Consider the following 25,855-nt stretch of genomic DNA (forward strand, 5'->3'; position numbering starts at 1 on the left):
ACTTTAGCAAGAAAATCAGTTTAAGAAATACCACAAAAAAGCACCATTCTCTATTTTGGACAGTAACAATAGTATACCGCTTCTGTACTTGGTTTTTGCCCACTTTTAAGTTCCAGGGTTTTTTGATAACAACAAGCAGTGGATTAAATGGACAGATGTAAGTTAAATGCCAAGTGTTTTCTTTTTCCCCCCAAGCACTGGAATTTACAAGGGTGGGGATTGTGCAAAATAGTTATTCAAGTGAAAAAAATCACTCGAATCAAGTAAACCTTTGCCTAAATTGCACCTTGCATTAAGAACAGAATAAGTATTCTCAAATGGAAATAAATGCACAGGTTATTTCAGTTGTGGAGATGACATTACTAGGTACAGAGTGATTTGTGGAAGCTTATGGCATCTTAAGGCCTTTCTTTCATATCAGAATCAGTTTGACTAACAGGATTTGAATATGAAGAAGAAGAGCAGAAAACTTAGCAACACCTTTAGATAGATTCAGTGTAACAAATAAGCAATTATTTCTGGCAGCCCATTTGTTAACCAACAGCAAGTTAAAAATTCATCTGGGTTTCTAAATTTAGGGTCTCTAATATGTTGACTACTCTGTGTCACCAAAATATATATCTTAAAGTTTCTGAAATGTTAGAACAAGAGAAACCTCCAGTGACCCTTATAGATTTTAATGAGCCTTTCCGTTTTTCCACAGGCTAGCAGAAATGGAGAACAGCAATGGTTCCTATCTAAATGACAGTATTTCACCTAATGAGAGCATGTAAGTACATTGTGTTGAGGAAATATTTTTGATGCACTTTTTCTAGTGAAAAGTTAGCATCTTGCAATAATGTTCTGCAGTGCTGAGTTCACCTCGCTTTGCTGTTCACATCTGATCATAATGCAGTCTCATTGTGGAAATTATTGTGCCATACAAATATATAAACCAGTCCATGGTTTATTATTTATAACTCAAAGTCCAACATAAGCAACTGCTGATTAAGTTCTGGTGCAATTAAAAGTGTGACATTGCTTCAACACAAGCTTCACAAATAATGAAACAATTTACAGATCAAAACATGCAGACAAGTTCTTTTATTAAGTTTGCCATGTCCCTTTAAAGCCCTGTGCTTCACACAATAGTTTTCATTCATTTGCATTCAAATTCCAAGGCTTGAGCATTTTATAAAGATTACTGTAAGCATGTGATGTATACTTGGATATAATAAAACTATTTGTTTCATTTTTTTACTTTTTCTTGAGAAGACTTTACTTTGGCTTTGTAGAGTCAACAGGCATTGTTGCTGTTTGAAAATAAATCGTGCGTGCAGCCAACTACTGTAGCAGTCATAAGACATCAGCCCCCGTACCAAAGAAAGTTAAAAGAAGTTCCAACCTAGTAAAATCCTATATTCAGAACTCTTTTATACAGTTATTTGTGCCTTTTCTTCCAGAGTCAAACAAGCTTTTGAAATTGTTGATTTTAATAATATTATTTATATTACTTTCCATGGAAGTATTTAAGTACTAACACTGATAATAACATGAACTATATTTTTCATTATATTTTGGTTTTGCTGAAATAGTCCATGTGATTCAGCTCTATTTTTAATTGACTAAATACACCTGAGATACATTTTTAAAAAGCACGTGGTCTTCCATTTTGTAGCACAGTTTGCATGCCACAACCCTCAGATATAATCCCCAAAAATTGGGATAAAATTGCAAACTTTGAGCCAACCAAAGACTCAGATGCTTTCTCCAGTTTTGTAGTATCCCCATATTTGGATTTATACCTCTGCATTTCATATTTCAGGCTCACTCTAATTACTGTTGGCAAGAAAGCACGTGGAATGTTGAATGATCTGGTTTGCTGTTACAGTCAGATAGCCATATACACACATTTTCACTCCTGGCTGAAGTGAGATTGTATACTACATGTTTAAATTCTGCTGATGCAGATTACACATCCAAAAATAGAGGCTGTCATTTAGCAAAATGTGGCCCATTGTGCTCTTCCTTATAGTTAGTAGTGCTATGTTTTTCACCTTTTCCTCAGCTAATTCTTCTTTCCACAAAAATGTAACTTAATTTTATGAATGAGCTTGAGGCTGAAATGTTAGGTGAAACATCTAAGCTCAGGAGCTAATGAATTCCTTAACATTTCCTTTAACAACACCAAAGGTTGTCTGTTTTGAAAACACAACTTCTTCAGCTTTTACTAACCAAAATAATTTTAAGACAACCTAATTGCTTTAATACTCTTGTAGTTTATAAAATTACTTTATTAGCATCTTGGGGAATAACATTTAGCCCACTAGTATTTTCATTTTTTAATAGGAACTACACATACCCCCAATAAATACTCAATTAAATGCATGGCAAATAAAAACCACACAGAACAATTTTTATAGTGAGTATTTAATGAAAAATACTTTAACAGCATTGGAAGCAGAAACCACAGCTCCATGTTTCCTAAAGGACAGCCCACCACACTTGGCCAGAAATTCAGGCAGTTTTGTATGCCTTCCATCTGGCCCCATGTCCCTTACATTCCTTGATACTTAGTATCCCTACTTCAACAGAATGCATGGAAGATATCCACAACTCTGCCTAGCACATAGTCTGGTGATTACAGCACTTTTTCTAGGAAGTGTGATGAGCTGAACTGATCTGCAGGGATCCTGGCTTTGTCTAATGGAAAAAAAATCCCCAATTTTAGGATATAAAAAAGCCAAAATCCATGTTTTCTATGATTAAAATGAAACATCACTATATATATAGTGGTTTTCATTTTAATCACTAAATGAAACATGACACTATATATATTTTTAATATATATATAGTGGTATATATGTAATGGTGTTTCATTTTAATCACAGAAAAATGTGGATTTTAGGTTACTTTTTTAATCTGAAAACTGGGGACTTTTTGAAATCAGAGAAAACCAGGATCCCTGCTGATCTCCCACTTCCTGAATAAGTGCCTTCACCTGTGCTTTGATGTGTTACTTATCTACTTTAGTGCTAATTCCATGAAACGGTAATGATTGACAAAATTTGGCTTGTAGATATGCCAGGGTCTTTTATATTTCTAAAAATATGCATCTATGCAACAGTCACTTATTAATAATGAAATTGCTATAGTATAACATTAAAGGTAGAAGAGATACACACAGAGTCACCTTTCATTAATTAGGTACAAAGGTAGAAGTGTAGGAAACAGTTTGTATTTTTGTGGTGTTTTCCAGAGATGATGAGCATTTATTAATCCAGCACTACTGCCAAAGTTTGAACCAGGAATCCCCACTGAGCCAGCCCCGAAGCCCTGCCCAGATCCTGATTTCCCTGGAAAGTGAAGAGAGAGGTGAACTAGAGAGAATCCTAGCAGATCTGGAGGAGGAGAACAGGTGATCTGTACATTCCTAAGCATGACTGTAATTGTGTCCATACATGATGTGTTCCCAAACAAAGCCATACTACAACCTGAGGAACTGGCTGTTAGGCTGTCTTTTTCATTATGTTTGTCCCAGTGAATCTTCTGCCTGCATTCTCTTCAACAGTTTAGATCTGTGAGGGATGATAAGAATGAAATGGTATCATTATAATCCCATTCATGCTTTTTTTGATATGCTGATGATATTGCGTTCAGCCCTCTTTGCAGAACCTTTGAAATCAGAAATTTAAAGGCAAATATGGGTCACTTAATCTTGTGATTATGGTGTTATTTATTACAAGTTCTTCAATCAGTGATGACTAACTCTTTTTGATGTAATATACTATTTATATCAGCTATGTTACAATAATATTTTAAAACTCTTATTTCAGTCTCACCTTATTCCATATTAGCCATTATCTGAAAGAGAGTTTTGTGCTGTTGAGCCCTAGAGGAGGCTTTTTTTCACTTGAAAATTACCAGTTGGCTGGCACATTTTTCTTGGAGAGATCGGTCAGAAGTATATATAAAGGAGAGATTTGAAATAGCTTCAAAATAGTATTCTTTTAAAAGATAAAAGAGCTGTGAAATAAAGATACAGTACATTCAGACAGGATAAAATTCACCTCAGTACCCTTGCTGGGGCTGAAGTGTGTTATAGATGGTGCGTCTTGACTTTGTGATAATGCTCTGAACAGGGTGAGTGTTCTGCCAGACTAGCAAAAAGAGGTACATTTTTGGTGCCATTTTATTTCAGTCTTCTTATAACCTAGCTTTTGACCTCTTGCTTTCCGTTGCTTTTCATCACAAGAGGAAGCAGCAAAACACTGTAGTCCTTTTTCTGTGGCACCTTGGAGCTCTATTCTGCTATCATAAACTCCCACTAATCTTGGTATATCAGATGACTAGCCGACTGAGTATTGTGGTCATGAATGTTATTAAAAAATAAGGAGTTGGGTATCAAACATCATTGGAATTAAAGAAAATAAGTATTGTTCGTATCCAAGCTTTTAGGGTATAAATTCCTTGCATTTCCTTGTTTTTATTCTGCTTCTCTGAGGGCTAAGAATGGTTTTCGTATTTTCAAATGAAGGCAGAGATTTTTGTGTAATCATTTGTTTCTGGAACTGAGGCTTTGAGACATATCACAAGACTCCTGAAAGAATCAGCAACGCTTGTTTTCCACTACCTACAGGGTTCTTTGAGTAATTTAGGTGGATTGTAGTGGCCCTTATGTCACATCACCTTCCAGCCATTAACATAAGCTTTTGGAGTTGTTTAGAGATAAATGATCATTGACTACCAGAATGACCCTAGATGCCTTTGGCAGCTAGCATAGATGAGAGCAAAACTGAGAAAGACTGATCTGCTTTCTAGATATCCCAGAATGTGACATACACACAAAGCTACCTTTGTGTTTCCTTCTGGACTTGCACCAAATTCTTCTCAGTTATGTCAATGAATTAAGGCCATAATTCATTGACATAATCTGTCCTACCTGAAAGACCACAAAAATACTTTTTTCCCTGTGGAGACTAAGGTGGACTTCTCTGTATGACTTGGCACTTGAGCTCCACATATAGCAGGGGTTACTGATCTCTGTAATGCCTTGTTTGTTTATATCCCCAAAACACTGAAGCATTTACACTGTGCTAAGAGGCACCATTTACAACCCACTGGGTGCATCCACATGTGCATTTTACTTTGGAGTAGACTAATTAGCTCTACAGTAAAGCATCACAGTCTACATGTGTACCAGTATTAGGGCACAGCAAACTAATTAACTCTGTCAGGGACAGTACTATCTTATAGCAGAGTGGCTTACTGTGCTGAAATGTGTAGATGGTGACTGGTGGTTCGCTCAGCCCACCCAGCCAGCCAGCCCCAGCTCAAACTGCTGGTGTCCCAGGTGCACATGTAGATGCTGGGAGCAGGTGACTCCAAAGCAAGCTGCTTCAGTTTATTACATTCCATTAATTGCATGTGCGGATGCACCCACTGTTACTTTCCCACTCCCTTCTTTTGTCTTTAACATTGAAATAATGCAGCTTAATTCAGACTGTAAATTCTTTGGGCCAAGTTCTGTCTGTGTCTGCCAGCACCTAACATAAAGGGATCCAGATGTAATGGCAGTAATTAGACAGTACTATAATACAAGTATTAATTTTTTTTTTAAATGAAGGTTTGATCACAAACTTTGGTGTTAGATCTGACTAGCCCCAGTACTAACAACACCATCTCTTTGTAAAAGTAGTGGATGTCTCTTTTCTCATTCCAAGCGTGATACCTCAGAATCTCACTCTGATAAAAATCAGCACCCTGACAGAAAGTTCAAGACGATGATGTTTTACAGAGGTTTTTTTTCACATACATGGTTTCCTGATATCTGCTAAAGTGGTGGCACTAAACCTTTTTGGCTGGTGAGCCAGATGGGCATTGTCCAGTACCTCCATGAGCTGGATTTGGCTGGGTCCCACCTGACTGCATGGGTGGGGGGTGGGGGGACGGCAGCCTGGCCCAGTGTGGTGGAAGAGGGCTTGGGAAGACCCCAACCTGACCCCATGGAGGGGAAGGGGCATGCCTTGGCCCCAACCCACCTACACAGGGGGAGGGGAGATGGCCCAGCCCAACAGGAGGAATGGGGCATGGCCCAGCCCTAGCATGGTTGGGAGTAGGGAAGGAGGCATAGCTTGGTCAAGGCAAGGAGGTGCAGCCCAGGGCCAACCAGGCCACAGAGAGAGAAAGGGGTATGGCTTGACTCCAATCCCGCTTGACTCCAATCCAGCTGTGCCAGGGAGACGATCATGGCCCAGCTCTGACCCTCCCTGTGGAGCTTGGGATTTTGGCAGCAGGGAGGGGTGGCAGTACTGTCACTGCTCCCCCACTGCCAAATTTCCCAACACATGGAAAGCCCTGTGAGCTGGATTCCAGACCACAGGAAGAGCACCCCTGTGTGATGGGGTTAAATAATGAACTGCAGAGTGAGAAAAAGAAATGGGGAATGGAAAAGACCGTTTTTTTCAGATGAGTTTTCAAGTGATACAGAAAGTTAAAGAGGCATAGAGTATGAGAGAGAAGTGCTAGAGGCAAGAGTTGCAAGGAAAAGGACTAACTCCTGAAGTGGAAGTCAGATTATGTGAGGACAGTGCTGAGTCAGAACAATAGATGAAACTTTAATATCAGTTAATGAAACTCCTCCATTACATGTGATAGGACACTACACCTAAACTCAATTTTAAATTGCAAGAAATAACTTTCTTCAACCAATCACTGGCTTACCAAATTAAGCATAAAGTTTGAAGCAGAGGAAATTATCGTAATATAAAAAGAAGGCCAAAAAAATAGAAAGAAAGAAATAACACAAGAAATATCAAATTTGAGTTCAAACTGGATAAGAAATATTTTGAAAATTTGTCCAGGGTTAAAAAAATATGGAAACAAGGGGAAGCAATGCAGCCTAAAAAAATTCTTCACATAGGTAGGAAAATACTGTATCCTATTCATGCTAAAAAAAGAATACAAGAAAAAAAATTTGAACAATACAGCTTTATTTTTTTTTGCTGTTGGGATTATGATAACTGGGGTAGTAGCATGGGTGGATGTAGGATTTTGAAAAGGTTGATGTAAATGGTGGGGTGCATTATCACATATAACACAACTCATATTTTTTTTCCAATTAAAGAGAAACTATAAGCTTTACTGATTAAAGTGTGTACGGCTATATTATTCAATTTTAGATTGAAGCAAAAACAAACACCTTTGTTAGAATATTCATTAGCTTGCTATATCATATATTATGTATACAAAACAAACTAGGCAAAATAATTTTAAAATCCTGTTTTATTAGTATTAAATGTATGTCTGTTTCTTCATCAAAACAAAATCTAACCTTCTTGATCATTTTGATAGTATACCTAATGCTCCACTGAAAGTCATTTCCACACCCAAGTTAATGTTTTTAGCTAGACTTAAAATCAGTTCTGCAAGGCTGTGGAATAGGAGCTTCATTACCAGAAGCAGCTTACAGACAGCACAATTGCAGAAGTAGCTTGATTAGTGGAAAATTCAAGACCATTAAAAAGAAGAGAGGGTTGTTAACACCCACGGAATGAAGAGTTCAGAAAAAAGTCAGGTAGATTATGAGCCATGAAATCAATGGACTCCCTCACTATTTCCTGAATAGAAATGTTGCTGCTTTGGACCCAGAGGCTAGGGACAGACATTACACATAAACCAGTTTAAGTGATCAGAAACTGGTTTAAACCTGTAACATAACAGACATTCAGTGCACATAAACCAGTTTCAAAATGGCCAAAACCAGTTTGAGATAAACCTGGTTGAATGTAGTATCAGAATTAACTGAATTGGCTCAAACCGGTTTATACAATGTCTGTCCAAGACCCCTTTCTGGTTTAAGATAAAGCAGACTCCCCCAGCATCCTGGCATGCTCTCTGGTCTGGGCAGGGTTCTGTGACCCCACCTATGTGCTCTCTAGCCAGAGCAGGGACCAGCCCTAGCAGAGACACTGCTCTTGGCTGGTCCCAGCATGGCCCTGTTAAGGCAAAGTGGACAGGGAGAGGGTTAATTCTTCCCTCCTTCCCCTTTTCTCCCACTGCTGCCAGGGTCAGCCTGTCTGCTGGGGAGCAGAGAGGAGGGGGTTGCAGTGGTGGCCCCTGGAGGTGGCAGACACCAGCTGCAGGGAAGGGGCTGAGGGAGGAATTAACCCTTCTCCCTGCCCCCTTCACCTTAACGTGGCTTCCCCTCTGCGAGTGTGGAGCTGCATGCATGTGGTGTAGAGCTATGATAGAGGCAGCCAGTGCTGTGCTGGGGGCGAGGAGCTCAGCCTCACGCAGCCTGCTTGGCCACTTCTGCCTCTGGGACTTCATGTCGCGTGCCTGCAGCTCTGCACTCACAGAGGATTCTCTGGATTCTGCAGGAAGCAGGGGGTGGGCTCCCTCCATTCCTAGCAATGTGCTGGGACCTGCACGGCAGGGAGCAGGGGAAGCAGCTGGCTTCAGTTCCAGGCTTCTCCCACTGTGAGTGCTGGTGCTGTAGCCTCAGGGAGCAGAGCCACGTGGATGAGGCAGACTCCACTCCCTCCCCCCATGCAGAACTGGCTGAAGCTGCACCTGCACTGGGCACAAGCACCCTGACCTCCCCACCTGCTGCTGCTGCCAGGCGATAGGGCCCACACACCATGGTGGGGGTGAGGGTCCCTACACCCCGCACCCTCCCTCACACACCCCCATGCCGTGCAGCTCCATGCTTCTGCTGCCACTCTGGGGTGGGAGGGGGAGGAGGGGAAAGACTTCCCCCCAGCATGGAATAGAGCCTGCCCCAGCCTTGGGGTTGGGGGGAGGAGTGGGGAGAAGAGTCCCCCTCTGGGCCTGGGCAGCATCCTGTAGCACCCCCGCTCCCCACCCTGCAGTAATGGGGAGAAGCAGGAAAAAGAGTCCCGCTCTGGGGCCAGGCGGCTTAACAGGGCCCCCCTCCCAGGCCTGTGGGGGAGAGGGAGGAGTTCCCCTTTGGGACTGGACAGCCCTGTGTGCCAGGGCTCCCAGCTATCGGAGAGGTGCTGTGGTGGGCCTGCTGGGGCCTGGCCACATACCCCACTTCCTCAGCTTAGCTTCCCGATGGAAGGGAGGGCTGCTCTAGCACCCCTGGGCTTCTGGCTTGAGCCACTGCAGGCATGTGTTGAATGTCTATCCACTTGCAAACCAGGTCATTCACTGCAGGTTAGACTAACCTGCAAAGACTGAATCAATTCAGGCTTTTGAATGTCTGTCCCTAGCCAGAATGTACCAGGAATCAAAGCAGGGTGAAGATGCACCACTGCACACCCCCTGGATCTGTCCCTGGGTAGTGGTACCACCTCACAATTTCTGACAAGTGTTTTCAAACTTTTTATTCATTTTACTTAAGAAACATTTAAATGTGTTCCTTATCATTTTATTTTAGTCTGTTTTACCATCCTATTTCTGTAAAAAGAAAGCTTTTCCTATTTTAGGTCTCCCTCTTCCTAACTACTATAGTGAAAACTTAGTAGAATATCTGCTCAAATTTGAACTGCTGGAATATTTGGCTTTGCCCCTCTCCACTGAGTTGTAGGGAGTACATCAGCCTCTATACCAAATCTCAAAGCTGCTTTTGTCCTCATGTAGTTGAGTGCCTCTTCAGACTTGATGAATAATGACTGCCCTATAGTTGCCAGTAGTTGGAAAGTGCTTATAGCAATGCATCTCTAAAAAAAAAGAAAAGAAAAGAAAAGCTGTAGATATATAAATCTTCTGAGACATTGATTGCTCTATGCAAACCACAATATCAGAATGAGGAGGAGTTACTGTTTACCAGAGTGAGCAGTTACCCAGTTTATCAGTCATGCAAACCAATGCCTTTCTAAGAAGCCTTCAACTTCACACAGATCCCTATGCTTATTGATGCTTCTGGGGCAAAATTCTCAACCATGTGGCCCAGTGGGACTTTCATTACTAAATAGTGAACTTCACAAATGATGATGGTAAACAAGAACTCAGGAGTGAATTATCACATTATTTTGATTTCAAATATGTAATGTTTATTTTCTGTATCATTTTACTATATCAATGTTTAGATGAGGTACAAACCTAGTTCATAAAATAGTTTTCCATCTTATTTGTACATCTTTTTTTAAAACATGTGTATTCTCTAATGACAAGTTATGTCAGTTTATTAGACTATGACATCCAGAGATAAAGTCATCTGGCCTGAATTATGGTTTAGTAGGGCTGAATTATAGATATTGTGACTGTTTGCTCATTGTTATCCCTTTTTCTTTTTACTTTTTATGTCTTTAGCTTTTAAAATACACTCTTTTTTCTGAGCACAGATATCTAATTCTGACAGACATGGGCAATGCCTTAGGAACCTGGCCTGCAACAACATTTCTTTTTTACCACAAACATTGAGACAGTACTCCAGAGCTAGGAAAAGTAAATAAGTTCTTTCTCTCTGGATAGCATGACATATACGTGTCTGTCTGGGGTTGTTCTAGTCCCCACTGTGCTGGAATAGATGGCTCTTGATGTCTCTTCTAACTCTATGATTCTTCTCTAGTTTAGACAATACAGTCTCATTCAAAGTAAAATGTTCCATTCAAGATTTTTAACTTTCTTTTCTTGGATATGTGGAACCAGCCCTCGTTCATTAGACTAAGTGCTAATTATATTACTTGCCATATTGTTCCAGAATCACTCTCAGAACATGAGAATCAGCTGATAAGATGAGGCTACCAGTATTCAGACCTATACACCTTTTAGCTAGAGAAAATCTCTTATGTTGCCAGCATCCCAGTGTCACCCTTGGATACTGACACGTTGATCGAGTTTAGTTGCAGAAAATCCAAAATTGTAGACATCTCATTGACTGAACCATGTCATAAAGGACTCTAGGGCCTATTACGTTGGGTGCTAACTTTCACTCAACTGTCTAGTCTAAGTCTGGTGTCTAGATTTAAGCACACTTGACTGTATAGGCTACTTGTCCAAAGTTGTTGTGAGTTGACATAAGGGGTGTTATCTGGATATGTTGAGCCTGGTGCCAGGGATCCATCCTTCTGATAAGCCACTTGCTTGAAGCAGGTTGAAACATAGCATAAACATTGACTTAGTTCAAGTGTGTCTACCCAACAACATTCAGTATCTAAGATCCAGCATCATTAACCACTTGTCAAAGTATTTTGGTCCCAGGTTCTCAAGACTGCCCACATCAACTGGGCCTAATACACATTATTAACTAGCTGACTGTGAAGGCAAGAAACAGTACCATTCATCAGCAGTTTCAAAAAAGTAGTAGTATCTTTAATCTTAGTATAGAATCCCACATTCACTGTTTTCACCATCTGAGCATTTTCCACAGGACACTCTTGTTCCCTCTTGTTCCTGCAGATAAAGTAAAAGTAAGCCACTGTAATTGCATTTCCAAGGCTTCAGTATGTACAGCAAATAACTTAATGCATCTCACCAGCAAGTGAGAGTAGAGAGTCTTCCTGGTACTGAAGTAGAATAGGTTCATAGCTACACAGCACGTAGAAGTCAGTATGTCAGTAATAACACTGGTTTTAAAAAACTTCTAAAACCAGCACAAATGCTTGTCTATAGAGAGCAAGCAAGAGGGTGTGGCTCAGTAAGATGGAAAGGGAGGGACCCCTGGAATCTGGATCTTGTTCCTATCCACAATGGAGCAAAAACTCTTGCACTACTGTCTATTCATTTTAGCCAATGACTTCTAAATGTAGAAGATGGAAACAGCATTGGGGGCTGGAATTCAAATCCAGGGTGCCCGCCCTTCTTGGGGAGCACCCGTCTCTGAGTCACGCCCTCTCAAGCTTGCTTTCCTATCCCACATATCTTCCCATCTTGGCTGCCATTGAGCCAGCTACAGCTGGAGGGCACTTTTAGGCCTGCATTTCCAATGGTTTTGTGATCAATACATTTTGCTGAGGGTAGGAGCTGTAAGTTCAAAACCCATCTGGGTGAAGTGGCCTAGAACTTGGGTCTCCCACTGACTTGACATGTGCTTTAACCACCACGTAGTTAAGCTAATATGTGGGAGGGTTCTCTTCTACCTTTGTTTTTGTGACTAACATAGAGTTATATGCTTTCTGGGGTGGGGGGAAAGGGAGTGGGATCTAAAATCCATGCAAGTGGCTCTAAATACCATTTATGGGCATTTTTACCCATGCTTCTGACATGAAGCCAGGTGCTATTAATTAGCAAGCTGTGCTAATTAAAAGCACACATGCATCATGTGTATCAGTGGCACAGCATATCCCCGTGCTGAGAAAATGGCACCAGGGCACTTTGAATGTGTTTTATTTCAAAGCACACTGCCGCCATTTTCTCAGCACAGAGGTGGACTGCACCACCGATACACAGGACGCACGAGGCTGCCGGAACACATCAACTTACATGCTCCAGCAGACTTGATTAACTAAGTCTGCTCCGATGTGCAGGGTTGGAGCAGGCTTCCTGCATGTGTGTAAGTGCCCTATGTGACTAAATTAGCAGCATAAGGACTACTTGTCCATTCAGAGGTGAAGTTGCATTTGGCCAATATGTTTCACTGTGGAAGAAGTGCTGACCCTTACTACCTGTGTGGATTCAGGAGGATGTTCGACTTTATTGTGCTAGATAATCTTATGCCCTATAACCATCACATACAGGCTCCATTTCAGAACTACTTACATACTGTGATCACAGTTATGTGCCATTACAAGTGTTTCAGAGTCTAATAAAACTCATAGTGGAATTTAGAGGATGTTATCTGGCCTGTAGATTAAAATGTCAATGTGAATTTAGTTTTGCTGGCAAAAGTATTAAAAAGATGTCTGTTTTCACAACTTCTAATCAGTCCCTACTAGGGCATAGAGTAAAGAATTTAAAAACCAAGAATATCTAGGCCACTACTTCTGAGGAATAAGCAGTCAGTCTATGGTACTATTTTTTTTCTTTGAAATATAGTAAAAGCACATCATAGCAATAAAATCCCAGTACAGCTTATTATACCTGCTTTCTGTGAAGATTTCTACTATAAGATTTTATTTTATCATTAGTAAGATGGACTGCATTGTCTGTAACTAAACTTCTAGTTTTTACCTCCCTCTCTTCTTATTGCTTGATAGTCATCTGAATGTTCAGAATTTATTCTTTAAAAAAATAAAACATTATTCACTATCAAGAGTTCTTGTTTCTGGTACTGAATATGGATGTGCATAACCCCATATCTGATACTAATCAATGAAATGTTTTATTCAGGCGAGTGATTGAAGGACATTTAATCCAATATAGAGTTAATGGGCTAACAAAGAGTTAGAAATTTGGGGTAGCCTAAAGAGTTAGACCTGCATTTCTGTGTCACCCATCTATCAAAATATTAATAGAATTTTGAATTTAATTCCCCAGTCAGCTCATTGTTCAGTGCCCTGTTATTAGTGTACTCATATGTGGACCATAATCCTAACGGTGCTGTTTGTGTTTCAGACCTTTGCTATGAAGTCTGAGTACAAATCTATCCAAGGTGGCAACATTTTGTCCATGTAATCAAACTCAAAGCGTGAGGATTGCAACCAACTCAAATTCAGATGGTTTAGCTAGGCTTAAATTATTGCATGTCTTCTATAATATCAGTTTACAGCATGCTAAATTGTATAGCCATAGTATGGGAGATGCTGTACTAATCTACTTTGAGAAGATAGTAAGACTTTACCTTTTCCATGTCAACAGAAACCTGCAAGCAGAATATGACCGACTGAAGCAGCAGCACGATCACAAAGGACTCTCTCCACTGCCATCCCCACCTGAGATGATGCCTATCTCCCCACAAAGTCCCCGAGATGCTGAGCTCATTGCGGAAGCTAAGCTGCTTCGCCAGCACAAGGGCCGCCTGGAAGCCAGGATGCAAATTCTTGAGGATCACAACAAACAGCTGGAGTCACAGCTGCACAGGCTGAGACAACTGCTGGAACAGGTGAGCCATCAGGATTTTTTATTTGGATTTTGAAAGAATGATTTTTCTAAAGCATAGTTTGAAACATCACCTATAATTGTAACCCATTTAGAAGTGGTATCTGTACGTGCTAGCCAGAGAAGAGAAAAGTTGATCTTTCTGTAGATAAGTGGTAAAATAAGATCACAATTAGTGCATTTGTGTGATCTGTTTCTTCTTTTAATTCACAGCTGCATTTAATAAAAAGGGGTTGTGTAGTCATGGGATAGATACAAACTATACAATAACCAGCTTGTTTTCTTCTAATATTTCAGCCCCAGGCAGATGCCAAGGTGAATGGTACAACTCTGTCCTCTCCTTCTACCTCCTTACAGAGGTCAGATAGCAGTCAGCCAATGCTTCTTCGTGTTGTTGGCAGCCAGACTTCAGAAACCATGGGTAAGTTCAAACTGTAATCAAAGATTGTTTTCTATCACCTTAACACTATAGGCTTAAGTATTTGGCGTTGTGTAGTGTCACAGATGTCTTGACATCAAACACGGAGCTCATCCAGAGTTTGTTTTTAAAAAAGATGGGCATCACAGATAACCTAAAGTATCCAGTTAAATTGAATAAAAGCCAAGGATCAAGGACAGCCACTTCCACATAGTGATCCCTGGTAACATCTCTGATGGCCAAGAGCTCCCAAATCAACAAAAACACCAAAGTGCACATAGATAAAGATCTGGACACTGTTTTTGTCATATAAAAGAGAATATAAAAGTCAGGAAGTATAACTTAATTTGACCTTCTTGTAGACAGAATAATTATGACTGAAGAATTAAAACATACAAGCAGTCATCCTACTGTTTTAACTGATAGCAGAAGACAGAACAGAGGTGTATTTCATAGACTAGCCAATTCAAAGATGCTTAACCTTTCATTAGTAACATGGCGTATGATAAAGTGATCTATTGCTCATGAAAGCTTATACATTGGATTCAGTTAGGCTGTAAGGTACACCTCTACCCTGCTGTCTGCCTGATATCTTCCTATTTTAAAATACCATTTTTAAATAAATAGAATTGCAATGCCACTGACAAGCAACACCTACCTGGTTGCTTTTATAAAAATGTATGTGTTGATAAACAGGGATCCTGGTTTCCTCTGAGAAAAAAAATCCCCACTTTTCAGTGTTAAAAAAATAACCCCAAATCCACACTTTTCCATGATTAAAATGAAACACCACTAAAATTAGTGGTGTTTCATTTTGGAATGGAAAAATGTGGATTTTGGGTTTCTAATTAAAAACAAAAATTGGCGATTTTTTTTATCAGAGAAAACCAGGATCCCTGGTGATAACCTATCATACGGGTTGTAGGGTAAGTTTTATTAATAATATTCAGTATATGATGGCTGGGAATTTTGCTTGTGTGTCTCTATAGTAAATTTGCTGTAATTTTCCTAGGTGACATAAGTATTTGTTGTCCAGGAAGAAGGATTGATTTCAAGTAACATCATTAGTAATCAGTAATGTTCACTTGCAATAAGTTAATTTAATTTGATTACCTCAATGTACTAATATAGTACACAGAATATATTAATATCAATGCTACCAGTATAAGATAACATAGTATAGGATTATTACAGAAGATAAAAATGAGAAAAGAGTAGTCAGGAGCAATAGGGGATTTTACTGTAGGGCCTCTGTGGTAGCTTATTTTCTTACTTAGTCAGCTAGACCACAAACAAACTAGAAAATTTGTTATAAACGTAATAATAGATGATTTAGGTCAGTGATCCAAAGAAATTAAATTTTGTAAGCCTTATCATTTCATGACACACTTAATTACTCCTTTTTATTTTTTTTCCCTTTTGCCATAAAATGTATTACTTAGAAGTATGCAAACAAAACCAGAAATGCAGCAGTTACCAGCCTCCTTGTTAACAGATTATTAAGTCTATGTCACATCGTAAGTTAGGCCAAAAATAAAATAATTTGCTTCTCATCATGCAAAACATGACAAAAAATTATACTAATTTTAACTAATTTGTTGTACCAGAATTAGTTAGGACTGTTTTTTTTTTTCTTTTTTAAACAAAATTTAGAAGGGCACAAAACATTTAATTGATTTCAGTATAATCATAATGGCTAGGTACAGACAGTCAAAAAGCCCAAGGCTGAATCGATTCAGTCTTTGCAGTTTAGTCCAAGCTGTACAGATTGAACCAATTAACAAATGGACAGATGTTCACTTTTGAATCAGAAAGCCAGAAGCCAGGGGCACTACAGCACACCTGCCAGCCACAGCCAAAGGAGAGGAGAGAAAGCCCTCCAAAAGGCTCTCACCCCTCCCTGCTGGAGCAGAGGGGGCATGGTCAAACACCAGCCTGAGGTAGCCTGCTGTAGGGTCAGGGTTTAAATCCCCTCTCTGGCTAGGGTGGCCACCATAAAGTACAGTACGGTTGTCCTCTGTCCTCTATTGATACAAAACCGGATGCCTTTATGTCCTCTATTTTTCTCTTGAAGAGTAGCAGAAAACCAGGATGTCCTCTTTGATGGCCACCCTATCCCTGGCCCACATGGGACACCAGCTGGGGTCTGGGTGGGGAGGAAAACGTCCTTTCTCTGAAGCAAGTGTATATTGAACACAGCAATTTGCAACCTCAAGCACACAATTGAGAACAACCAAAAGCCCTTGCCTATGCTAGGATACAGCCCAGTAAAACACAGTGAGAGTGCACACAGCTTAGTCTAACTTGAAATGGACTGTAATAAACCAAGAAGACAAGAGAAAACCTTGCATAAAATCTTACATAATCCTGAGGACGGAGTATCTCCTTACAGCCAGGTATTCAGGGAAGTATTCCCACCTTTTATGCGTTGTACTTTATAATGTAAATGTACCTTTCTGCATTCTTTGGTCAAGCTGTTTGCAACCCTCAAGCTGTCTGGGACCCTCTCCTGTTCCCTTAGCTCCATCTCCTCACATACATGTGATGATTGTGCTAGGTCTATGCCAATACCTCTCACCTCTCAGTCTGGTCTTGCAGGGCTAGGCTCTGCACTCATAGGATACATCCAGACAAGTGCAACCATGCAGTATATAACACTGTAAATACGTTTGCAGCACCACATACTGCACAGTCCTGGGATCCTGAGGAGAGAGAGGAGGAAATAAGGCTCCATTCTTGCCTTTTCACCTCAGGGGGCCATGCTGGGCTGGCTTCTGGCCATGTCCCCACCCCTACTCTGGCTAGAGAGCAGAAGGGCAGGGCCAGCCTTTCTCACTGTAGCAGACAGCACAGACCTGCCCAGCCCAGGGCTGAAAAGCATGCTGGGCTGCTGGGGGAGTCTGGGAGGGGAGAAAGCAGTCTAGGACAGAAGTTCTGTAAACCAGTTTGACACAAATCGTTTAAGTCTGATACTACATTCAACCAGGTTTATCCTAACCCAGTTTCGGCCATTTTGAAACTGATTTATATGCACTGAGCTTGTTTCATTACAAGTTTAAACCAGTTCACGTGCAACTTCCGTCCCTAGGCAATGAGACCCAGTAATGAAGTAACGTCATAGTACTATGTGACAGAGATCACAGTCTTGTGGACCATGCTAATGTGAAATGTTCTTAACTGATAATGTTTGTCATGCTTTCCTCTTTCCCATCCCAGAAGATTTGAGGCTATGAGGCTGTCTGCTTTTGAAATGAAATTCAAAACAGAACAAAAATAATGAGAGGATGCTGAGAAAGAAACTTCTCTAGCTTAAATCAAAATCTAGTTTTAGATAATACTGTTCATACAAAAGGTGTGTTCCACCTCTCTTTTTCAGAGCACTGATTTGAGTAATGGTAGCTACTTATCTTCTCTTGGTAAGAAGGACTTCTTTTTTGGGTAAATCCTGCTACAGGTATCTCTGTAAATTATCGTTGTAGTCTTAAAGTTAGATTACAGCAATCTGTTCTTCACAGAGCTGTAATGTCGAAACGCTTCCAAAATGCAGAAATCTGCACATGAAATTGGCTTGCCTACCAGAGCACATTACACCTCTAGTTTTTGATCTGCCCTAGTGATAAACTGATTCCTGAGTGAGATTTGAAGGCATTGGTTTTGTCTTTCAATATTAGGGTCCCAACCTTTTGCTGCTCTCCTTTCCATATTGTAGTAGTTGAGGCAACCTGAAACAGTTCAGCTAAGAGTTTCTTTGTGATAGTGATTAGTAAGGGAGCATTTCTTAGAGAATATTTTTGCTAAGGGTTATATGATTTGCAAACTTATTTCCCAGCTCGATGTACCAATAGCCCTTCTAAGCATCCTGTAAGATACTGTTCTACCAGTATGGTACCAGTACCACCAGTGGTTTGGGTTGAGTTTTTGTTATGGCTTTTTGTGTGATGTCTTGTCTCATTGGTTTATTTAAATGTATATAAATTTTAAGTAATCTTTTCTTAGCCACTAAGCATTGAACATAGGAGTTTTGACCAAGAAGGCAAACATAGCTGAGCTCATATCTGTGCTCATTATGCTGTGGGCCCTAGTGCCTGCATTTATTGAGGGGAAATAATGTTGACCAAGGCAACAGTTATACCCTGATCTATGGATTTTTAAAAGTTCTGACTTCATTATCTGGGCTGAAGAAGCAAAGTGCTTGAGTATGGGTGGCAAGATCTGGCTCTGAAAGCAATTTTGATATCTGCCAGAGGTTGAAAAAAATTATTTTAGTTTTACTAAATTTTCCAGTGATGGCACCTATAACAAGGCAACATTTGATGTGAAAATGAGTCCTTCTGCCTCAAAGTGCAGACATGGGCTAATCCTGAGAGTAGAGAGTATGAGCAGTCTTGTAAAAGTTGGATTTTATCTTGTCTCTTGTATTAGAAAATTCAGTAACATGGAATATAAAAAGTTGAATTTTTGCTAGCATTAACATTGTTTAGATTGCGCTGGTTTTTCAAGCTGAGTAGGGCAAGATACATTGTATATTCATCACTAACAACAGGGGACTGTGCATTAGAGGACAAAGGCTCATCAAGTCATTTTCAAAATGATGATGCACCTTTAGATGCTTGTTACAGATGGCAAAGCAGCTTTTGCATCTTAATGGGGGATTAGAAGAGACAAATAAAAGAGAGCGAATCTCACTCACTGAGTATCCTCCAGGTTTATTCTCCTTTTAGAAACCACGCTTTTGAAGCACTTTACTGTTATTAGGAGCTAGATTAAAAACTAGCAAAAGTACCCTCCTTTGGTGTACAATTGGGCAGATGGCTTTTGATTCTGTGAAAACATCAGAAAATGTAAAGATACCTGTGAAAATGAAATGTATTAAAACTCCCATTAAGCGTCTCCCTTATAATCAGGTTACAGAAATTATTCAAAGGGACAAATGTATTTTGCTTTGTTAAACTGCTGCTAAAACCTTCCACAGTACAATTGAATGTTCCTGAAGCTCCAATCCGATGCAATTAAACTGTCAGAAATATTAATACTGATGCAGATGAGTATTTCACTTAGTTCTGATTTACTCTGGTAGGCAACGCGTTGTTAAAATGAATTCAGTACCATTAGATAGCTACTCAGAGTGCACTATTCACAGCAACATTTGGTCCCAGTAATGGAATGAAAGCATCTGAAAGAGGGACCATCATTTGGCTGGACTCACTACTCTTACTAGAAAATTTCCCCTACAGCAGGTTTATCCTTTCATTGTTTTTAATTAATTTAATTGAATTTACACAAATTCGTTAAAAAGAAAAATGAAAGGAATATGATTACTGACAACATTTAAAATTTAGATTGGATATTATCCAGAAGGATTTATTTCAAGTGCTCAGCTTCAGGTTAGGGTGAAGTTGCACATTACATTTAGACCATACTAAATCTGTCATATGTTAAGCAATGTTAATATTAGAACTTGCTATGAGCAGTTCCACGTTACGAGTTATACTGTTTCTTGCCTGCACAACTCTGACTTGTCACTAGAGGTCTGGCAAATGGAGGTGTGGCTAGGTGTCAGGATATCTATGCCCTAGCTCTGCTCTGGGTGGTAGGGAAGGGGGCTTTGAGCAGTGCAGATTGGGATATTGGAAAACTGCAAATCATTTATTTTATCACCATGAAGCAGACAGATGTTACCCTAACATGAACTAAGTAGCACGGTCCAGAGTTAACCCTTGCCAGAAGTGGCATAACTTTGAGAAACTCAGAGGGCACTTAGCCCAAGTTAGCGAGCTTTAACATGCAGGCACTCACATTTTAAGTATCCTTAGTATGGTTTAAGTGTAGCATGCAACTTTGCCATTAGTTTCATGAAGAAATAGCCTTCAAGGCAGTTTGTTTACCAGGTATTTTTAAGTGACTTAAATATTCTGATTTGGATTTGTTTTTCAGGTGAGGATGACCTGCTCAATCCTCCCCAGGACACAAGCACAGGTTTGGAGGAGGTGATGGAACAGCTTAACAATTCCTTCCCAAGTACAAGAGGTAAGCTTTCAGCACTCAAAAGCATATATCGGTAGTTAAAAAGATAGATTTTATTAAAGATCACTCAGTTTGATGATATTTCAACCAATTGCGTGCAAGTGCATGCATGTGCATGTAAACAACAGAAACACCTGCTTCTGTCCCTGTTTTTTCCCCTGAGACTGATTTGATACCTGTATGTTTGTTTTAAAGGCTAGCTACAAAGTAAACCTGTGTTACCTACACAGAATGAAATAACAATTTCCCCTACACCTACGCTAGTGATAGGGCCAGTGAATACCACAGTAAAAATTCACACACTGTATTTCTTTCCTTAGAATTTTCCTCTCTTCCCTTTTTTTAGAGTTTCATTTTTCTTTCCTCTTTTCTGGGAGGAATATGAACCCAATAATATTAAAATGTAAATCAGAACTCATGACATTTGAGTTAGAAAGGAAACAAAACAAGTTGGTGGCTAGTTTGTGCCATGCAAGTGGGGAGCATGTTTGTACAGAGACAACCGCACCTATTACAATGTCTCGTTTCAATAAAAGTTCACCTCTTTTATTTGCTGAAGATAAGCATGTGCATTATTTGAATGACATTTTTTTAAAGCCTTTTTAAAAGAAATGTCTTTTTTCTAAGTCAGGATAAAACATCCTGCTGTTGTATTTAAAACTGGAGAGGGCCCATGTATTTCCTGTGTCATTTTGTCATTGCCTTTGTGGTACATAGACTTTGTGCAATCCCTGGCTCAACTGGATTTTTTTCCCACAGTATATGTCTGATTTTTTTTTCCCCAAACCACCCTTTGTGCCATGCTCTCCTCTCTGTAGAGTTTAGCTGCTTTTCTATCCTTTGATTTCAAAGGAAGTCCAGCCCACCAGAAGTGTTCTGATGGTAGAACAAGTAAAAATTGAAGACAGGCTGGAGAAATAAATGGGCAAATGAATAATAGAAATAGACTAAATTACAGGAATAGCGTAGAAAAAATTATCCAAGAAAATCAGATATTTTTACCTAAGTTTGTCTTCTTCACTGTATGGTCACATGGGTGCTGTACACCTTTAATTTACCCACCAGACGGAGGAAATATGGGAAGGGTGTTGGAACCAAAATCCATAGTTAGTGGTGTTGGAACCAAAATCACATAAAAGAAAGTGTCCTGCTTTTCACAATTGCTGAGAATATGCACCTCCCACCAGTGCCAGTAGGTTTTGTAAGTGTGTAGCACTTCTCAACATATATGACGTTTAAGTGTCCTACATATTCATTTAGGAGTCTAGCTTTAGGTACTCAGGTTTACGCATTTGCTCCATCTTTATTTTACCTAAATTCATAATCGGAGCTGATGACATTAAAAATAATGTTCCTTTCCTAAATAGAAACATGACTTTGACTACAGTGGTCACAGTGTTAAAAGTCAATAATTCTTGAGGTGTTTAGTGCAGAGTAGTTATTTTGCTGTACTTCACTTGAGAAATAGCTACAACACTTTAGATACCAATCTGTACTGACTGCAAGTAAATAGGGTTTTATTTTTTATTTTTATCTCTGTAAATGAAACAAAACTTCCCAAATAGAACTGACATCATATAAACACTGTAGGGAGCCTGTTGTAAGCAGTGAGATTCTGTATTTTGTAATATAGTCACTCATACTTAAGTACAAAAAGCAACTGTTTATGTTTGTATCCCAGTGCTGCCAAATAATGTGTGTGTACATACGTGTAGAATGGTTTCTTCTGTCAGTAACTGCCTTAGAAATGTATTATGCCGGGGGGGGTCAAAGATATGGCTTGTGGAGCCACATTATTTGGCCCCCTGGTCTCCAGTTGACCCACACACCCAGTGCAGCATGCACCAGAGACAGGTCCTACACAGAGGGCCCAAGGCACAGCGTCTACTTTGGGACCGGTGCTGCATGTTGCACCCATGCAGGGCCAGTCCAAGACTCTCCCCCACATGCCAAATCCAGCTCCCCCTGCCGGATCAGTCCAGGACTGGCCATGAGACATGGGGCACAGGCAGCCTTCACTCAAACTGGTCTGAGACAGGCATCACATACAGTGCGGGTCCTGGAGCAGGTGCAGTTGCAGACCTGCCAGAGCAGGCACATTAGTGGAGGAAGGGTGTCCTGGACTGGCCCTGCATGGGTGCCACGTACAGTGCAGGCACATGTGCAACGTGTCACAGGCCCTGTGCACAGGGTTGGTCCAGAGCACGCCACTTGCAGTGTGAGTGACCCCCATGTCCCAGATCCAGGACCCGCCCGCTCCCCAACCTGTGCTGCATGCAGTACCCAACCCAGGCTGGACTATAGCAGGTGCCATATGCAGCACAGTCCTAAAACATTCCCCATGGGGACGGGATCTAGCATGTTGGCAGGGAAGGTCTGTAGGGCTTATCTAGCCCCCAGGGCCAGCCATATGCTGTTCATCTGGTGCATGGACCAATGCCGTGTCCATGGGGCCAGATGAGTTTGACCGCCCTGTATTATGCGCTGCTCTAAAAGAGATTGCAGATAAAAAATATTACAAACGAAAAAAAAAGAAAATATGTGGGGCAGATCTCCCGCTAAGCCATAGACGGAAAAACTAGAATACAGATGTTTAACTAGCAGTTTGATGCCAAAGACTGAGCCAAAGAGTTAAACATATCATGAAATTGTACATGTAGCACATCAGTGTAAGTGTACCACTCTGAAATCATTCCTCCAGTCTGTCCAATTTAAAAGGACTGTGTGCATTTCCCTGACTGTGAAGCCAAGGATGCTATTACTTGTAAGCTGCCAACTTCTTTAAGAGGGAAAGCCATAGATGATCAGTCTCTCAGAAATGATGTCGGGAATGCTCAGAGCACATACAGCACAACCTCTACAGTCCCTTTGCCAAATTTCCTAACACAAAATTCTTTCTTCCCACTCCTTATTACCTAAAATATCCCCATGCTGACTACTTTGTTTTAGAAGTCTACTAGGAAAAAAAGAGGACCTATGAGGCTCAAGATTTTCCCCACTACTTCCTTTCCACTAAATGAAATTAACTAGAGGTAATGGAGCTCCCTGGAAAACAGTTGCAGCCAGGAAGTAGGAAAAGTCTCACCATAAGACACAGGCATGTTTCACACGCAGTTGTATTTTATATGCTGCCAATAGGCGTTCTGGGAGATGCCTTTGGCATATGGAATGAGGTGGCCCCAACTGAAAGAGCAAGTAAGTCTCAGTCAGGTTCCCCTGTTTCCCTAGCTATTCTTAAACTAATTTTCATGCTGGGTAAGGTTTGGGGTTTTTTTATTGGTTGACGAGTAATGAGGCTTACCCTCCACAATAAGATAGTCTGTGTCTTGAATGAGCTACCTTGCCACACAGCCCATATCCCTGGATTTTCAGTGGTTGTGTGATGCAGCTGACTTTGACATTTTCAGTTAGATATTTTTCAGTCACTATTAATTCTTTTTCAGTGCTAACTCTTAACTGTTGTTCAGCCGGGTTCACATTCCACAGACACATCTGCAGCAGCCCCATTCAGAACACTAATTGCTCTGCAACATCCAGTCTGTCTGGATTCCTGTTTGTGATCCCTGAATTTGCAGACAGGAGAGAGGAAAACATGGTTGAGTGGTCTCACTCTTGAGTCGCAAGGTGTTCGGCCACTGAGATGTGTGACCCTGTGCAAGTCACTCGGCAAGTCTATGCCTCACTTTTCCCATGTGTAACATGGGCACAATAATACATACCAACATCAAAGAGGGGCCTTGTGAGAATTAATGGTGTGTGAAGCAGTCTGGCAACAAAGCTGTATATTAGGACTGAAAGGGGTGGAAGCATTATTTTCTTTCATTTTTTAATGAGCCTCACGGTAATAGAACTACAGTAACAGAACTCTAAGCAGTAAGCAGAACAAATTTGATCATTTTTACTAGAATTATAAAACTCAGAGAAGAGGAAATGTAGCAGCATTCATAGCTAGAATTTAGAAAAAATATTTTATATAGTATGTCATGATATACAAATTAAAAGATAAGTTTTGTCTGGCTTAGCTAGGAGATGCCATGTGTAATGAAAATTGTTAAAGAATTTAAACAATGAGGGGGCTAAGAGAAGGCTTTTAAAGGCTTCCATGGTGATTGGGGTTAGGATTGATTGTATTTAAATCTTCACTGATGACCTGGAAGAAGGAGAAAACTTCTCTGACCCCAATTTATAAAACATTTGGAGGAGCTGCAAGTCTCAGTGAATAGGGACTATGAGGAAGCCTACTGAGTTTGCAAACTGCAAAAAAAGAGATTTGTTCAGGGGGAAAAAGAAATCCAAACTGAAATTTGTGTGGAATGGCATGGAGAAACTTGGGAGAGAGTAATGTTGAAAAAGACCTAGGGCTGTTAATGGGCAGTGAATCAAATGTATGTTTGCAGTGAGCTGGGAGCTGCAAAAATAGGCCAGTTTAATTTTAAGCCGAATACACAAACTCATCATGTCACAGAGCAGTGAGGCACTAATCCTCTTGTACACGGCAGAATCTGGAAGGCTGTATTCCATTTGTGTCCCACACTACCAGAAAAATACCAACAAACCGGAGGGAGCTCAGAATGTGGGCCGAGGGGGGATTGATTTATGAGGCAAGATTAAAAGAACCGAATGAGCAATAATAGAGGCAGACACAACTGTCTGGGAATATATGAAGTCTTTTGACACAAAGAAGAAAGCAAATCTACATGGTGGGGTGCACAGAATCATGGGATAACATTTAAAAATAGAAAATTTAGCCTAAATATCAGGAAAAAACATCCTGAGGGTGAGAACCTGCAAGGCGGAGAAATAGTCTCCCAAAGGATATAGTGAAAAATGTTATTTGAGGCTTAAATGGAAATGTATAATGGGGATTAATCCTCAGTGTCAGGAAGATGAACTCATTTTTTTGTAATGCCTTTTCCATTCCTATCTTCTGTTAGTAGTCATGTTCAGAAGGGCATCGGAATTTATCATTGATTTTTAATTAACTCCAGCACCTTCATTTTCAAGGAGTTTGCAGCTTGTAGCAAATTATGAAAGCTTCAGGCCTTAGCAAGACAACCTTGGACAAAGCAGATAATATCCTTGCTTACCTGGTTATAACATTTTTCTTTTTTTAATTTAACCTTTCATAATTCTTGGCAGATTTTTAAGCATCACAGAAGGACCTCCACACCCCTTGCAGAACCAATTTCTGCAGTGGGAATTTCTGCTGAGTACCTGATGATTGCTTTCCTTAAGGAATTTTCCTATCTTTTTAATCTATAAGGTTTCCCATCCATACTCCCTTTACTGTGCTGCTCTCAGCAAATTCACAACTGCTGCAGCTGCTTCAGACAGCTGCTATGCTAACTCAAAACAGATGTCAAAGCCAGAGGTCTGACATTTAGTGGAAATGTACTATTAAATACCACCTCAGTGGTTTATTTAACCCTGCTAGATAATGGGCCACAGAGGGAAATGTTTTCACACTGTACTTGTGCGCAAATTACAAAG

At 40.3% G+C, this 25,855-nt stretch overlaps 1 protein-coding gene across 9 annotated transcripts in view; it reads left to right on the forward strand.

Moving 5' to 3' along the window:
* The window catches only part of DMD (dystrophin), a 2,140,576-nt gene that overhangs the window by 2,094,957 nt on the left and 19,764 nt on the right, over positions 1-25,855 (forward strand). For all 9 annotated transcript variants that reach the window (XM_090061814.1, XM_090061802.1, XM_090061811.1 and 6 more), the window contains 5 exons: positions 704-769; positions 3,239-3,397; positions 13,684-13,927; positions 14,221-14,344; positions 20,276-20,368. In XM_090061814.1, the coding sequence (XP_089917940.1) occupies positions 704-769; positions 3,239-3,397; positions 13,684-13,927; positions 14,221-14,344; positions 20,276-20,368 (686 nt within the window). The remainder of the gene's footprint in view (positions 1-703; positions 770-3,238; positions 3,398-13,683; positions 13,928-14,220; positions 14,345-20,275; positions 20,369-25,855) is intronic.

Source organism: Crocodylus siamensis, chromosome 1, assembly GCF_052110815.1.
Source record: "Crocodylus siamensis isolate JL-2025a chromosome 1, ASM5211081v1, whole genome shotgun sequence".
Taxonomy (NCBI): domain Eukaryota; kingdom Metazoa; phylum Chordata; order Crocodylia; family Crocodylidae; genus Crocodylus; species Crocodylus siamensis.